The sequence below is a fragment of the Cynoglossus semilaevis genome, chromosome 8, assembly GCF_000523025.1.
Source record: "Cynoglossus semilaevis isolate Cse_v1.0 chromosome 8, Cse_v1.0, whole genome shotgun sequence".
In the NCBI taxonomy this organism is placed as follows: Eukaryota; Metazoa; Chordata; class Actinopteri; order Pleuronectiformes; family Cynoglossidae; genus Cynoglossus; species Cynoglossus semilaevis.
In genome coordinates this window covers 23875723-23893404 of record NC_024314.1, presented here as the reverse complement: position 1 = coordinate 23893404, position 17682 = coordinate 23875723, and the positions used below count along the sequence as shown (strand labels likewise).

Here is a 17682-nt window from a genome sequence, read left to right as displayed (position 1 = left end):
TAATATCGGCGAGAATCGTTATCGGGTTTTCCCTACGATGATGAAAATCAGATAAAATGATGCCTGGGTTTCGCCAAATATCCTGGAATCACTTGTGGGGCCCTGAGACGTTTACTGCAGTTTTGAGGAACAACAGATGCATTTATCGGTATCGGTTGATATCGGAATCGGATATTAGGTGTTAGGACAATATCAGCCTATTGGATTCCTTTAGTCCAGGAAGATCGGGGGTGTTTTCACTTGAGGGAAACATTATGTGGAAGTTTGGCAACGCAGCTTTACTGTTGCCATAAATTTGCATAAACATGTCGATATTTCTATAGATCTGTACCTGCAGCTCCACGTTTGGGTCGTTTCCCATGTAAACCAGCAGGCAGTGGAGGGCGGCCAGGTGCTGAGGGTGAGCCATGCTGCTGCTGCTGCTGCTGCTGCCACTGTAGCTTAGATGAGAGGTGACACACCAGGAATGTACCATATGCAACATAAGCATATGCAAATAAGGAGGCAGATGCAGAGGAAGACAGCCAACAGTCAAGGGCTGCACTGGGATGTGGGTGGATTTTTTTTTCTATTCCAATGTCAATCAACGTACAGGAATCTCCAAATTTTTGAAAATTAAATATCAGCAAATTTATTCATGCATGTGAAGACTGTGGAAATAATGTGTTTCCACTTTTGTATCTTTAAGCTTAATTTCAGCTTTTTTATAATTTTTTTATTACTTTAAAGGATTTCTATTTTTTTTATCACTGCTACTTACATGTAATACCTGTCTTACGTAAATTATTTTGTATATTTTTGTTATTTTTTGCATTTAATTATTCATTTGATACTCTTTCTGCTCTTGTTATTACTTATATTTGGTTAGTTCCCATATGATTTTAGCTAATTTGTTGCTTAATATTTAGTCATATTAATTGATAATTGTTCTTCATTATTCCATCAAAAATATATTTTGCCTGTTTTACAGCAAACTAGTGTCTTTTGCTTTAGTTTTGCCAGTGGCTAGCAAAAGCATTAGCTTTTTTAATTTTGTTTCACCATCAGCTATTTCTAGACTAAGTGGTTTATAATTTTATTTTTTTTTATTTATTTTTTATTTTTTGAAGACTGGATGGCCATTTGCCTTTGGATGTTCACACCACTGGGTGGCCATTTGCCTTTGGATGTTCACACCTTATGGAATCTGAAACCTTTTCGATTTAACTGTAGACTCTGCAGTTCTGGAGCCTCACCTAGTGGGTGTGTGTGAGTGCAGTATCCGCAGCAGGTACGCAGGGCTGAGCTCAGCTGCGTGGATCTCTCCACTGCCCAGGTCCAGCAAAGTCCCGCGGGGCTCTTCCTCCGAATGCAACACTGTTACGTCAGCGGACCCGCGCGGCAGGCCCAGGTTCACATCCCGACCTTTGAAACGCGGGCGGAGAAGAAGTCATTTATACCGATGACAGCTCTACATTTCCACTCTTACGGCAGAAATATGAGCCGTGGGTGAAGTGGAGAATAAAGCTGTTACACGTCATCCATCTTTCAGCTTTGACACGATTTGTAATTTGTAAGTCCTCGTCTTACCGGAGAAGAAGAGGGAGTGACAGATCATCTCCTCCTGCCTGGTGTTGACACAGTGAAGGAAATGATCCTGCAGATACACCAGGATGTAGTAACCTACATACCAGAATAACACGGCGTTACGACAGTTGTGATATATGACGAGGAGACATTTAGCAGGCGATAAGAGGACACAGACACTAAACTCTGAGTCGTAGTTTGGCAGCCACCTTCACACACTCGATTGAATATACAGTATCAGGAGTGTGTTGATGTGTGTGTGTGTGTGTTTTGTGCCTGTGTGAACACTGACCCATGGGGATGAAGAGTGGATGAAGCTGAGTGACTTCCTGCTGCAGCTGCTCACCATCCAGAGAGACTCTGAAAGTCTTGCTGCAGTCTGCAAGAAGTGGAAAAATGTCATGTGCTCGAGATAAAAAAATAAAACTGGTACAGAGATGTACTGTAGATACTGTACAGTACTCACCTTTGTGTACTAGAACTACCGTGTACATCACTTCCCTTGTGCCTGTCTGTCTGTCCCGTCTGTCTTGGAGTAGTTGGCTGTAGCAGACACACATGCTCCCTGATGAAAAAAAAAAAAGATAAAAAGTTTTACTTCTGATCATAGTAGTGCACCTTAAATACGCTAATTTAGCCTATTTTTCCTATGTTTACGGCTCATTTCTTACTACTTTTAGCTCAGTTTTTCTTCACGGTTATCCAGCTAACATTTAGCTATAACCTCACCCTAAAAGTCTTAGCTATTTTTGAGCAAATATTTTGGATAAATGTTAGATTTTTGTTATCCAGTAACTATTTTCAAAGAAATCTTGTTATTCTTCACTAATTGTCCTCTTATTGGAGTAAATGTAAAATTTTGTTTTTAGCTATTTACAGCTATCGTTCAACCCTAATCTGGCTAACCTTTAGCTTTGCACCTAGCCTTCCACTAATCTAATCTAATCTGTATACTTAATGTGTACCGTGGAAGTCATTTTTAAAATATTCCACTTTTGTTCATCACAAACTCAATCAACACAGTCATAAACCAATCAAATTGATTATTCAATGAATAAAATCACTATGATGACATTGTAAGTCTGTTCGTTTGCCATTGGTCAACATTTAATTTTGCCACCAGACAAATCACATGCACATCACACTGTATCATCATATACTATAGAAATGATCCAATCAGAATGGAACGTCACACTGTTATTGTGTTGCATTGTAACATCATCCTCCACCAGCATGTACTTCAGATTTGTGTGTAAACTTACGTTCTTGTGTTGAAAAAGCACTTCAGATTTGTGAAACGTAAACTTACGTTCTTGTGTTGAAAAAGGGACAAAAACACACACAAACACACACACACACACACACACTGAAATATTAGTCACATCACCAACAGATCACATCGACCACGTCTAAGAGAGAGAACATGTGTGAAAGCACATTATTAATGTAAAGGCTGTGTCTGTGTGTAAGAGTGTGTGAGTTTTCCTGGTATATCTATACTTGTGGGGACTTGTTTTGAAAAAACACCATGGCCGTGGGCAAGTGGGGACACTTTGTCCTTGACGTGCATTTTCGCAGGTGGCCACCGGGGGCGGAGGATATTGTGAGGTTCAGGGTTTCATTTGGAGTTAGAATGAGGACTAATGTGAGATTAGATCTAGGATTAAGATTAAGATGAGGCATAAATTTGTAGTAGATGAGGTTAGAGCACAGGGCTGGGAAATACATCTATGTGAAGTACTCAAAACCCATAAAAAACAGACACTGTGTGTGTGTGTGAGTGTGAGTGTGTGTGTGGGTGTGTTCATTACCAATTCTGTTTGTGAACACTTCCATCCTGACAAGCTCTGTCTCTGGTTTCTCCACATGATAGTGGTCGAAGCCCAAGTTAACAAACCTGTTTGTTGACCACACACATGCATCACAACACAGTTATTCCACACACACAGAAACCGAATAAGCGCTAATTAAAAACAGCATGGAGTGTGTACAGGAAGTGATATTTGTCTCTTCAGTCCCACATTTAAATGCAGCACACAGAATGAGGAGCTGTGGTTATAGTAGCTGGTGCATTACTTGATTGTGGGGAAAGCTTTGGCAGGCAGCTCTAAGGGGAGCTCCATCTGTTGGACAGCAACATAAAGGAATATAATGGTGTGTTATTATGAACTGACGGCTCAGAGGGTGAGAAAGAGTCGGACGATTCGTTAGAATAATGAGACAAAGACCAGACTTACCACTGTTTCACAATGGTGGCTGGGGTAAAACTGCACGCATCGCAGCAGATAATGGTCCTGTGAAGGACATGTAATTGGCAACTGTGTGTTTTGTTCTGTTTTTTTTTGTTTGTTTTTTTTGTTTGCATCAGAAGTGTCAGAAAATGATAGGAACTCGTCTCCAAGTCCAAACTTCACCATAACAACAACCTGGATTTTCTTATTTTCTTCACACGGTAAAATATTCACTTCAACGTTCGTTGTGCAGAAACAAAGCATTTAAGACGAAATTGCAGAAACGTTTAAACTATTGATTGTAAAAGTGGTTGGCGATTCATTCAGACGCTGATTACTAATCGATTAATTGCCCCGACTGTGAGCGTGGTCTTTCACTTCAGTTTGTGTGGGTGTGTGTGTTACCTTGTGTGTGAGATAGTAGAGTCTTTGAGTGTGTCCATCCCACTGGACCCAACTAAAGTCCTCCACTATTCTCTCCACAGTTCTGGCCAGACGCTCTGGATTGGCTATTACCTGCATGACACACATACGTTTTCTATTCATATTCAGCATAGCATACTCTGAATTCTTAATGCCAAGCTCCTTGGGAGAAGGAGCTAGCGGTGTAGTTTATAGCCTCAGAATGAGGTCAACGCGATCTATCACCGGCACTTGGATGTGTGAGTACATTTTACTCATTAGCCGTTTGACACGCCAACTCCTAAAAAGAATGCTCGGCTCCAGAAATAAGCAAAACTCCAGGCTATTGAAAAAACAACATTAGCATTAGCGCTAAAAACTTCCTGTAGAGAAAAAGAAAACACCTTACCACTCTGTAACCTTCCTGTTTGGTCAGCAGAACGTGGTACAAATCTGCATCTGAAACACAATTCATTTACCACAATTATTTATTACATTTGTGGTAACACTTTTCCATGATTTTTGATGAATGAACATAAATCTACCTGCTGTTAAATGTCTCTATGTCACAGTAATATATATATTTTTTCAAAAAAAAGTTTTTTTGGTCAAATCTTAAAATGTTTATACCAGTGTTTTTCAACATTGGGGTCGCAACCTCACATGAGGTCCGGAATTCAAATGGGGTAGAAACGTCAGGTAATTGATTCCAAAATAAAATGACTGATAACTGATCTTCTTTTTAAAATTACAATTAAAATACCACACACAATCTTAAACAACTGTTTTCTTTCACTTTCTTGATTGACAGCTCCGATCACATGACAGAAATGTCACGTGATCCAAAAATGGTTACGTCAAAATGAGGTCCCGAGCCAACAAAGGTTGACAACCACTGGTTTAAACATCACGATTAATCGTGATTAATCGTGATTAAGCCTCACCTAACCTGTGATTAATCATCTACAGCCCAGGTTATTACTAATATTTAAACAAAAAAAAAAAGCTGAAACCACACAGACTCACAGCCGTCCTCTGTCAGCAGGAGCAGGTGACTCTCCAGCACCGACCTCCTGTTTGTGTCCTGCTGCAGGAACTGGGGGACAGGAGGGGGGGGGGGACGAGGAGACGCAGCAGTCAGAACTCCTCAGACAGAGTAGATGAATTACTGGAATATCAATGTGAAACTATTCTGCATTGATGGGATCAAGATAAAAAAAAATGTTGACTAAACACTTTTTGATGAAGTACTGCAGTGCTGCGGAGACACATCATCACCAAAGTTCTGTCCATAAATACCTGGCTGACCGCCGAGTGCCGGTTGTAGTTTTTTAGGTATTGGCTCAAAACATATCCATGACATTTCAGATTTTTTGGGTGCTTAGTCAGCACTCAATCATCCTCTAGAGGGCACTGTTGGACGATTTACAATTACCATACCATCTATTAACACAGACATGGGCAAACTACGGCCCGTGGGCCAGATATGGACCGCTGGCCTTTGTAATTCGGCAGGCAGAACACTGGTACAAGCTATGGATGTCCGATGATATCGGCCAACCAATATTAACGGCCGATACTAGCTTAATTATGTAATATCGGCAAGAGTCGTTAACGGTTTTTCATCCGATAATGAAAATCCGATTACGTTTTTTCATCCGATAATGAAAATCCGATTTTTCGGAGAGTTTGGCCAAGATGACAAAAGTGACACAGCTCACCACTGCACACAATGAAACGACTCGTATATCGGTATCAGTTGATATCGGAATCGGAAATTAAGTGTTTGGACAATATCGGCAGATCGGATATCTCCAAAAAAATATCGCACATCCCCAGTAAAGACCAATGTCAATCCTTCTGTTTCATGCATTAAACCAAATCAACTGTAATTTTGGGTCACATTCCTTAGTTCATTGTTTCCCAAAGACTGGGTCGTGACCCTGAAGTGGGACGCAAGAGATTTTTTTTCGCAGAAGAAACATGATTTTTTTTCATGCTGTGCAGCTCAGAAACACTGACTCCACAGCCACATGTTCTTATGCAGAAGAAACATGATTTTTTTCATGCTGTGCAGCTCAGAAGCACTGACTCCACAGCCACATGTTCTTATTGTTAGGCAGAAATTGTTCATATTTCTCCACTGATTGAATGAACACACGATTACCCGCGACGCTCAGACAGGTCTGCGGTTTTAACAGTGAGACCCAGGGATTAAGAGAGAGAGGGAAAGAATAGCGCACCACAGATCAGTGCACTTGAGGCAACGCTTATAAAATAAATGGAGTATGGCACTTTTACACTGCGATCTCCAGTGCTCCATAACTGCAACGTCAGCGTGTGGCTGCAGTAAAAAGTGACAAAAAGCAGCCGGGAAAACAGTCACACACACACACACACACACACACACTGTACCTGCACTTTGACCCTGCAGTCTACTGCTTTGAGGACCTTCGTGTTGTTGATGGGACGGATCTCAATCAGCAGAGTCAGACACTTGGACACTACAAAAACCAGACACTGTTACAAACCCAGGATGCGACGGGTGAATTACCAGACAATTCCAAAGATCTGAACACTTTTATCTGGAAATAGAAGTTTGAGAGAAGTGAGATTGCGGTTGTTACTTGGTCTCAGGTGCTCCGCTCCTCGGGTGTTCTGCACCAGGCTGACAGCTAAAGAGGAGACGGAGAAAAGACAGGGTGAGACATGACTTCATAAAGCCTTTTTTTATACCCCACAAAGACAACAATGATTCAAAGACATTATCTTCTTTTTTTTTTTTTTGGAACATGAGCCTGGCACCTCGGCAGATCTCAACGCGTCCCTCTTTGCTTTTTATTCTGCGAGACGTTAATGTTGCAGAAATGCTTCCCGAACTGCTCTCCAGACACTGACACTTTTCCGATTGATTTTGGGCCAAGAACACGGCGTTGCTAACAGCGTCTGCTGCTGATAATTCATTATCTGTGCATCACACAAAGCTCACCCAACAACGTCTCCTCCTGGTTGAGGGAACAGCTGCTGACACACACCTGCTTGTCAAACGAGTACAGGAGCTGCGACACAAAATGCAGCCCAATGTAAATGAGCAGGGCAGGTATTCTGCAGCACTGGAGGGAAATAAGACTCACAAACAATACCTGGTTTTGTTTGGTGCCGCGGTTGTATTTCCCAATCCTGGTTGTCCCTGTAGCTCCCTGTCGGAAACCACAACAGAAAGAACAAATAAATTCCCCTGGTTGATTAAAATGTCCTTCCAGGGAGTTAAATCCTACAGAGACTATAGGGGTGTAGGAAAATTCAACAATTAAACCATTTTTAAAAAACTCAATAAATCGTTGTGCCCAAAGTATCACAATATATCGCAATATATCGTGTTGATGGCCCTGTATCGCGATACGTATCGTATCGCCAGATTCTTGCCGATACACACCCCTACTGGGTTAGTTAAGTTTCCCATCAAAAGGCCAGTTGGACACTTGACCTCTTCATTACCTCACTCGACCTCCTAATATAATCCTGACATTCACATCAAACCACACATTTGCCCTCTGTTTGGGGAAGGGTTTTTAGGCGACTTAAAGTAAATACACAAGGTCAACTCTTAAACCCAGCAGCCAGGCATGCATGAAATTGTCAACCCCGTACTTAAAAAAGAGGGTTGGATTCTCGTGTTTATTGCAGGCTGCTCGCCTCTGTCTTTAACCTTCTGAAAATCATTAAAAATTCATGTTGTGCAGAGAAACATCTTTATTTCAAATTCTCCTGAAACATGTCAGAGTTTTCTAAAAACACACAGACTACGTCGTGCAGAGAGCGAAAAAATAGGATTTGAATATTTCCTTTGAGTATAACCTTTTCCTGTGACAGACGGTAAACAAGTACATACAATATGGAAATGTGGCTCTTTAGGTTGGAGGTAAGGCGGCACATTTCCAGCGCGTTAGAGTTTCAATTACAGCTGCAAAGCGAAAAAGGCCGAATGGGAGGAAGTAAAAATCTCCCAAATAATTCTGCTGATAGAAATAGCCTTTTGTGCTTAGTCGTCACGGTGGACTCACCTTCCATGAGTACAGGACGCCTCCATCACTCTGTACATTGAGGATGCGAGCATCCACTGCACTGTGGTATTCTGCAGACACAGCATCATTATTACGAAACCATACAGCTCGTCATTTCTAAACAACAGCGTGCAGTGACAAACAGATCCTTGGTTTTCATGAGGACACGGTACTGATCCTACACTAAAAAAATGTTTTTTATGTTTTCTGAGAAACTTGTTTGGGTTTTTTTATTGCAGCAACTATTCCAAAGTATTCCACACCTGTCATCATGCAGAGTTTTTAGTATTTTTTGGATAAACTAAAAACAAAATCATTTTCATAAACATATATTTTTTATTCAGTTGTTGCACAAACTAAGGGTGTTGGTAAAGCACTACTGCTGTCAAGCAAAAGTGAAAAAAGTTCATATTTTTATACCCTCTCTTCTTCCGAGGAGTAAATTCAGGGTTTTAACTGTCAAAAAACACCGGCGTGGCTAAATCAAAAGGACTGCTTTGAGACTTAAAAATAAATTATGATGCTGGCAAAAAAAAAAAAAAAAAAGATATACAAGGTATACTGGTATCAAAACAGTTTCTGGTGCCAAAGATTAGTGAGATCTATTGGGTAGAAGGTAGAGAGGTGTCAGATTGTGGAGAATAAAGTTGGCAAAATACTTCAAATAGTCTAGGAGGAAAACTAGTAAGATGTGTGGCTAGAGAACCAGAGACAAGAACAAAGCGCCTGTGTTAGTTTGTCCAGAAACTTAGTTACCAAATGCTCGCACAGGAAATAAACTGTCAGGAACTCGACCAGTTAAAGTTCCACTTCTGCTTCTCCTCTGTGTAATGCGAAAGGGAATAGGGAAATACAATGTTTGACTTTGGTTAGATTAGATATTTATTATGTTTAGACCAGAAACAAAAAGAGGAATTCAACACAAAGAACATGCTCCCCACTGGCAAGAACAAAGTTGGGAGTAGAAGAATGTGAAAAGAATTAGAAAAAAAAAAAAAATACTAAAGTTATCAAGGATACTTCATTCGTCTCCTCATGAATATTATATAATATTCATAGTATTGTATTTTTGTGATTTTTCTTTCTTTCTTTCTTCAGAACCGTATTTCAATGGTATTTATTGTACGTATATAGAGTAAATGGTGCCATCTTGTGTATAACTGAGGGATGACACACTTTTTTTTTTTTTGCTAGACAGTGCATTTCAAGATTTGTTTGAAATTCTGATTTCGTAGGAGCACATAGTGAATAAGCCCTTTTCTGAGTGACCAATTAAATTTCACCCACACAAGATACCTTAACGAGAGACCTGGGAGAGTCTGGGATTAAGACAAATATCATTTCAGTGACACCTGGCTCTTCTTTTGAGTACGTAATTATTCCAACGCTTGGACAAACGTCATTAGTTCGTTCTAAAACAACCGTTTCATCTACATTCCTTAGAATGTAAGTGTAGGTGAAACTGCTGATGATGCAGGGGTGGAGTGGTACTGTTCTTTCTTCGATAAAATCTATTAAACTCCCCAGACCCGTTCAATACCACCTCCCTCCTTCACTGTGGCTGTTACATATGTGCAAGTGATGATATCAGCAGTGTGACATTCACGACCTGGCATAAAAATGCCTGAGTTGACACTTTTACTACAAACTAAGTGTTTTTTTGTCAGTGCTAACTCGTGACTTTTTTGTTTGTGCTATTATAAACTTGTTTTTACTTATTCCATGGTGTTTTACGAAATTTGTTTTCTAACGTTTGGTCTATAGTATATTAATATCGTTAAAAACGGTGCCCGTTACCATGTTATTATGCACCTTAGCGCATCGATAATTAACACTGTTTTTTTAACTCCAGATAACACAAATTTAACATTATTATTTAAACGCTTTGTTGCTCAGTGTTCCCTGGCCACGATAATCCATACAGACCAATCGCGAGTCACAGGAGTTAGGCGTCATTCATCTTAATAATGAAAATTAAAAACAATACGTTTTGGCGTTATTTAATCGATTTTTGTTTGTTTTGTTTTTTTTTTTAAACTTTTATAAATAATTTATTTTGGCTAGCAGTGTTAGGAAACAGTCATCATCACGATAATCTAAGTTTGTGACGGAAATTTTAGAGTTCACAATCCCTAAAAGCCGTGTTGCCACGGACACCTGAACGCCTCACCTTCTGTCAACTCGCAGACCGACGCCTCCTTCTTGAGAATATCAGACACCACATCACTCTGCAGGTCAAAACGTTGCTCGAATTCCAACATATGTGCCCGAAAAATCCCCGGTTTGATGCACGATTTCACCTGATTGGAAAAAGTCCAAGGTGCGTCTGAAGGCAGCACTATGCACTTTGCATTTACTGCTCGGGCTGAGCGTCATGTGACCAAAGGTACGTCCTGCATCTTAGGTTCCAAGACATAAAAAATGTGAAAAAAATTCAGTAAAATATACATATAAACCCACACTTTGTTTAAATATATCCTGCTTGGCTCATTAGACACACGTTTTACCAACGCGGAAACATCTAGTTGGCCCCTCCTTCCACTCCGCGCCAGTACCGAGGAAAATCGCTTCCATAGGCTGAAGAGAGCATCAGTCCAGCGGTTTGGAATGTCTCACCGCCCCGTTGAATTTTTTCCGTCGCTCAGCGCGGAACTTTACATAGAGATGGAGAAGTGACTCAGATGTTGGTGCACAACGTGGATCACTCAAAGTAACAGCAATGGAAAAAGAAGAAAATGTCACTAAAATAATAGACTTGACAACAAATGTCTTAATTGACCTTTAACACCATGGTTGTTGTATAGCAAGGCTATGGGAATGAAGAACAGAAAAAACATTGCTAAGCATATGTAATTTTATCAAGTAGACACATTAAGTCTACATGCTGTGACTTTGGTTTACAGTTTTTTTCTTACACCATTTTTTATTATTATTTCTGATTGTTTCTAAGGCAAATACGTTGTTTATTCCTCTATGCATATATTTGTCTAAAATGACCTTTATTATCACGGTTATAATCAACTATGATAAGTTGGAGTGCCCCGCTAAATCTGGTATTACAGCTAAAGGTCATCTGACTAATAGCTGTAATGACCGCTTGCAGCCTCCACTCTGCACTAAAGCAGCATTTGCTAAACATGACTGCCCTCCTCTGTTGTGTTTTAGAAATAGAAACTAAAACAATCACACAAAAGTTTACTATTTCTGATAAGGTTTAGTGGATTTTCCTAATCGAGTTTGATTATAACATCCCAATTTGATGCAAGAGCAAGAACAAGGAAAAAAACAAACAAGAATTCAAAGTGCATGATATCATTTAAATATCTTAAAATATGTATTTTAATGATTATTTTTTGTATTTTTGTTTAATGAAAATAATATTCATGTATCATATGTATTTATTTGCCAGTGACATTTATGATCCCAAAAATTGAGGAAAATTAATATCCTTTTTTTAATCGTTTCGTTGTGACATCTTTCCGTAGATATAGGATCTTTGATTAAAACGAAACACTCCGCTGATTGGTGGAATGCCATTCTCTACCGAGCAAAGCCGAATGTGGTCGAGGGTAGCCGATTTCGCTGACGACATTGGGCCCGCCCCTTCCCCCGCCCGCCGCTCTCCTTTCGTCCTTCCCCCTGCCCAGCTTCACTACTGGGCTGGAGTCTCCGTCGGCAAGGCGCGTAACACAACATACTGACAGTTGCGACACTGACTCACAACCAAGAGAGGAAAAGATGGAGCACGTAGACGCCGGCTTCAACATCATGTTAGCGACCGACTCATACAAGGTATCGTACGTAATTGTGGTTCTCTGTGGTGAGGGGCGGAAAGGAGGAAGGGAGGCTGCTGAAAATGGGTAAATTCAAGGTGGTTTCATCACCAATCCCAAGGCCATCACGTTGTTCTCAGTAGCCGGTCCCTGTCGCTTTACTGTAGGCCAAACATGCAAGAGGAGGAGACGAATAGTGCCGCATAGACATTATATCAGATTCAGACACCGGGTATCCCGCTTTGGAACAGCCAAAAATGCTAGGGCCGTTGGCTTCCACGGAAGCAGGTCCTCTAACTGGTTTCAATGGTATCCAGCTAGCTAAATGAGCTAGCCTGCTAGCTCACTCTAAGCTTGAGGACACGGAGGAGAATGATATTAAAAGGCTAATATTAGCTTCTGGTTAGCTTTTTCTGTGCGGGAACAACGGCAAACGGCACGACGGGGAAAGTCTCATTCAAAAGCTCAGCCAGGTTTAACGTTAGCCGCTAGCGTGTCTGACGGTGAAGGAATCGTAATCGAAAGTTAAAAACCCGTGTCAGGTCATTTATTTCCTATGACCGTGCGAGCTTCACTTCTATGCAAGTATACGCTTGACATAATGGTTAACGACTAACGGTAACCGGTAGCGCTACTAATGTTAGTACTAACTTATTACGAGTGTTAGTTTTTTTGTCTGCAGCTCTACTGTAGCAAAGGCAAAAAGACAATGGACTCCAACACCTATACAGATGTCACATGTTGATTGCAGGAAAACACCTTGCTTACCTATGCTTACATTTAAATTAAAGCCTGGGTCTCCATCGGTCGAGGTAACTGTATAACTGTATAAAGGTCTTGGGATTTTGTCATTATGAAAGAAGAAGAAACTATATGAAAGAAAATTATTCAATAAAGACATACAGGTGTGAATCTACTAATATTAGAGAGCATATATATTATGATGGTATATACATAACAATATTGATCCTATCTTGATGAAATTCTGATTTATTTATTTTTTAGGATTGGTATTACACTAATTTTGTGAAAATATATTGTACTGTCAGTGTTTAAGAGGTATATATTTTTTGGTAAATATAGAGATCAAGCATCTACCTTACCTGTATGTTAATGGATATATATTTACGTAAAAATTGAAAATTGTCAGTGACATCCAACAAGTGCACAGGAAGTTTGACATTACATAACCGGATTATACTCTACTCCTTTTAGTATTTGAGGAGTCACCTGTGTAAATAAGAAATTGTGTAACTTAATTGTTATGTCTTCAAGGCATTGTCCTCTCTTTGCCAGCTTAACTGTATGGCCCTAAAGGTTTTAGAGCTTTGGATTTAGGTATTTTTTCACTGGCATTCAGAGAATGTAGGTAGGGCTAGAATAAAACATTTACAAATGAGAACAAATCCTCATCATCTACTTTGGGCCAATTCTAACTTTTCCACATTTTTCCAAGGTGTTCATGTTTTGAGTTTCAGTTTTGTTTCCTTGTAAATAAGTCTCCTCCTTTCATTTTTAAGTGGTTTAATTTTGAGTTTGTTTGAATGTACATGATGTATATGTGCTGTATGTATATGCTGTATATATATATATATGCTGTATATATATATGCTGTATATATATATATATATCTGTGAAGAATTCATTCAAAGATGAATAGAATGTTTAATAGTATATTAACCCAAGGTGTATTACATATACACAAGCCCCCAAAATTTGGTCGTAAACAAAGAGCAAAGATCAGATATTTGACCTGACTATTGTTGTCATTTGGACAACAATAGTCAGGTCAAATATTATATTTGGACAACAGTAGTCAAGTCAAATATTATATTAATTCAAATTCAAAGGAGCAGAGGTATTGTCACAGTCTCTTTGGACTTAAAAAGGTAAACCAGACTGGTGAGTTATTGAAAGTCAGGGGACTGTATTCACCAGATCAGATAAAAAAATACTGTTAATCGTTGTAGACCAATTCAAGGTGTGTGTTCTGATTAATTGGGGTAAAAGAAACCAGCTGTACCTGAATGGCTTTGTGTATAGTCAGTTTGACTCAAATATAATAATAAAAACAGGTGTTGTCTGAAAACACAAGGTGGTTTTGTATACATAATGTTTACTATTGTACAAAATATTTCCGAGAAATAAACAACAATTATGTCATTATCAACATTTTCACAGAATTAAAGGAAGGGCATAAGAGGTTTTCACAGAAGGATTTAATTTTATCTTAACATTTGAATTTTTTTATATTGTTTTTTTCCTCTACTTTAAAATATTATCTAGTTGTAATTAATACATTTACTTCCTCTTTGAGGACTCCCAGTACTTTTATCCATGGCGGTTGAGATTTCATTTCAAGTATTTTCAGCCATTGTGATATGTTTTAAATTGGGTCACCAACACAATGGTTTTATCCCATAGAGGAGATAAAGCTGGTTTAATATTTCAGTGAATGAAAAATTGTACAGATAACATTGTGCAAATTTAGATCGTGGCTGGGACAGAACCTGAAAAAAGTCAGAGCATATTCAGCAGTAACAGTAACATGTTGGAACATAAGGACACTAACGATTATTTGTTAAGTCATTAGGGTCTATAAAATTCTGGGATATGCTGAGGCATAGAAATGCCTACGGCCTCGAGGAGTTTGTCAGGAACAGCTTTGCAACCAGTAGTTATCAAAATTTATGAGGAGGTTCACTTATATTTATATGCATGTTTCCTACAAACATTGTAGGAAATGTTGACAGCCACAGAAATACTTAATTTTTGACAACAAAGCAAAGAGGACAAATGTCAAAGTCTAGACAGATTACTGTGATAGAGAATTAAACTAAATTGCTTTAACATTTGAAAAAGGTCAAGGGAAAAGTAACTAATCATTTGATGAGTTTAAATGGTGGGGTCATCACACATCAGTATAGATATTTTACACTAATTTCTGGGAAATGTATCTTGTTTTTAGTAAGGACATGTATAAAACTGTGTCATCAGGACTTCATATGTCCTTCATGATTAAATACTCTGAGGCATTGGATAAAACTGGATCAAGTGCAGGCATTTGTCTGGCATGTTACCTTGGTAGGTTGAGATTGTGAGCGTGATCGTTGGCATGCGCACCGATGAATGTGTCCACAAACCGTCCAGCGGGGCTCGTGTTGTGTGTCTTGACTCTATTTTGAGTACATGAAAGTCCAAAGGAAAGGACAGTGAAAGGGTCAAGGAAACTGAGTCGCTCAATGACATTTATGTCCGGTTCATTTGACTTCTCTTCTCTCCTTCCCTCCCCTCCCCTCTCTTCTATTCTCTTCTCCAATAGAGGGGGAAAAATAATCTAAAGACACGTACTTTGTCTCTTTTAACTCTTTGAAAAGTATTTCCTTGTCCATTTACTCCCAAGGGACCTGATTCTTTTATTGCTTGTCCGCAGTTGATTTATTGAAAGCATCTCAGACTGAGAGGAGATCGGTTTAGAGTTTCACCATTTGCCATTTATCTATCTTTGACCAGTGCATTATATGGAGAATAATGTTTAGGGTTGGGTTTGTTTGTTTGAGGTGGTTTGAATGAAGTCAATCTAGTGTGAGAAAAAAATGAACATAAAAGCATTGCAAGGTCAAAGGGAGTTGCTGCACGGACAGCACTGAAGTCTAAAAGAGGAACGCCTGGTTGATGGTTTTTGGTTTTGTTTTTTTGTGTTTTGTTAGCATTCAAATATCTAATAGCATAGCACAAGCCTTCGAATTGCATATGTTATTAATACATTTATATTAATTTATATTTTATTTAAGTATATTTTTGGGGATATTTGGTTTTGACAGTATTATAGCAAGTGAGAACTACTCGTGGGCCTGTTTTCCTGTGTTTCAGTATCACATTTTCGGTGTTGTTGGCTAGCTGACATGCTGATTTTACTGCATGCTAAAAGCGTGGCTTTAGTCAAATGTGTTTTGGCCCTCAGCTCTTCGGTCTCTCAGTGCATTGCAGGTTGATGTCAGTGGACACCAATGGGATTGTGATGACTCTTAGGTCCCTACATGCCCCCATCCGTTATGTGAAAATCCCTGGATTTATGTGGGATTCAGTTGATGGTCAGACATTCACAGCTGAAACATTTCTCAATTATGCTTGACAAGCAAGTGTGTTTTTGTTCACTGGTGTGAAATCCAACCCCATTTGTTCAGTTTAGATGCGATAGAAAGGGAAAGCACATAGATACTCAGGTGAACTCGCTTGATTTTTTTTTCCAGTAACATTCAGTTAACTATTACTTTGTTGCACAATTTTTGATAAGTTGTATGAAAACTCTGACCTTTCCTATTTCAGAAATTTGCCATCATTCAATCACAACCTCTTTAACTTGTTTTTAATTTGACTTTAAAAGTTAAATGTATGGTTACCTATAGATTTAAAAACATTTCACAATTAGTGTTAGTCATTATATCTATGATGTATATCTGTTATTATCTACAATATTAGGCAAGACTACCAAGGAAGATCACGTAGTCATGTGTTGCAATTCACAGTAAATGTGTCACAAGCTTTAATGACTCAAGTGAGCAAAAACTCAGCAGAAATAGTTTTGTTTTCATTTAAACAATTCAAGGCCTTACCTATTGTGTTTCTTTTAATGTAATTATTTTAAAGTCCTATGGTCATGCCACTTATTTCTTGCAAATCCCCATGTCTAAATTTTATATCTCATTCTCATGTTTGTGTCGTTACAGGTAACACATTACAAACAGTATCCCCCCAACACGAGTAAAGTCTACTCTTACTTTGAGTGTCGCGAGAAGAGGACAGACCCCGGCAAAAACAGAAAAGTCAAATATGACAAAACCGTCTTCTACGGCCTTCAGTACATCCTCCACAAATACCTTAAAGGTAAGACCTGAGTTTGTTGTATAAGAAGAGAAAGTGATGTGTTATACAACATGTCATCTGCACAATTAAAGTGCCCTTAATCAGTTCACTGGGACTTTAACCTTCAACCCAGTGGGAGCTCCGCTTGGCTGCCAGACTGAATGACTCTGCAGTTTGTTCGTGTTCACTCTATGAAGTCAATGATTTTGATACCAGCTCTTCAGGTTATTTGTGTGTATATAAAATTCATTATTACCCAACAAAACAAATACCATAAAACTTAGTTTACATAATAACATAGAAACTGCATATTTTAACTACTCTTAAATTGTTTTAATGAGTTTTTTTAGTTCAAAATATACTCATAAAAGGAGACAAAAAAGCTGCAAGTGTAGGTTGGTGAAATGGTCCAGAAATCGGATATCTCTGGAGTCTGGTTTTCTTTTTTCCTTATAAAATAGTAGCAAAAGATAGCTAGGCCGCATACTCGTAATTACACAGGAATGTCATGTCAAAGTAATGTAAATGAAGAACATAGCATTAAATCTTAGACAAGCAAACAAGTGAAGACAAACAGACAAGAGAATATAAATAGTATGGCGTCGTTCTGTACCTTGATAAAAATATGTTGATATATCGTAAAAACGTCATCAATCGGCCCGAGCAGCGGACATGTTTTCCATCACTCTCAGTGGGAGTGAGAAGTTTATCTTTTCACTCACTCATTATCAGAAGAAGGTCATGGTCAAGGTCAAGGCTTGACTCAAGGACACTTCAGCA

The 17682-nt window shown here is 39.0% G+C and overlaps 2 protein-coding genes across 4 annotated transcripts in view; one reads left to right on the top strand and one right to left on the bottom strand.

The window, feature by feature from the left end:
• Positions 1-11733, bottom strand: part of gsap (gamma-secretase activating protein) — a 41317-nt gene extending 29584 nt beyond the window's left edge. Inside the window, exons 1-19 of one of the 3 annotated variants that reach the window (XM_025057957.1) lie at positions 10764-11733; positions 10434-10662; positions 8264-8334; positions 7343-7399; positions 7189-7258; positions 6827-6874; positions 6615-6703; positions 5226-5295; positions 4609-4658; positions 4203-4313; positions 3804-3860; positions 3643-3689; positions 3378-3463; positions 2876-2878; positions 2033-2131; positions 1859-1945; positions 1570-1662; positions 1236-1404; positions 332-440 (exon numbers count right to left, since the gene is read on the bottom strand). In XM_025057957.1, coding sequence (XP_024913725.1) covers positions 332-440; positions 1236-1404; positions 1570-1662; positions 1859-1945; positions 2033-2131; positions 2876-2878; positions 3378-3463; positions 3643-3689; positions 3804-3860; positions 4203-4313; positions 4609-4658; positions 5226-5295; positions 6615-6703; positions 6827-6874; positions 7189-7258; positions 7343-7399; positions 8264-8334; positions 10434-10524 — 1407 coding nt within the window. In that variant the 5' untranslated portion in view covers positions 10525-10662; positions 10764-11733. Of the gene's footprint in view, positions 1-331; positions 441-1235; positions 1405-1569; positions 1663-1858; positions 1946-2032; positions 2132-2875; positions 2879-3377; positions 3464-3642; positions 3690-3803; positions 3861-4202; positions 4314-4608; positions 4659-5225; positions 5296-6614; positions 6704-6826; positions 6875-7188; positions 7259-7342; positions 7400-8263; positions 8335-10433 lie in introns of all 3 variants that reach the window. The other 2 variants (XM_025057959.1, XM_025057958.1) reach the window with 2 other exon arrangements.
• A 142-nt stretch (positions 11734-11875) lies between these two features.
• nampt1 (nicotinamide phosphoribosyltransferase 1) overlaps positions 11876-17682 on the top strand; it is a 17850-nt gene continuing 12043 nt past the window's right edge. The window contains exons 1-2 of the mRNA XM_008315785.3: positions 11876-12055; positions 16767-16923. Of these exons, the coding sequence (XP_008314007.1) occupies positions 12002-12055; positions 16767-16923 (211 nt within the window). The 5' untranslated portion in view covers positions 11876-12001. The remainder of the gene's footprint in view (positions 12056-16766; positions 16924-17682) is intronic.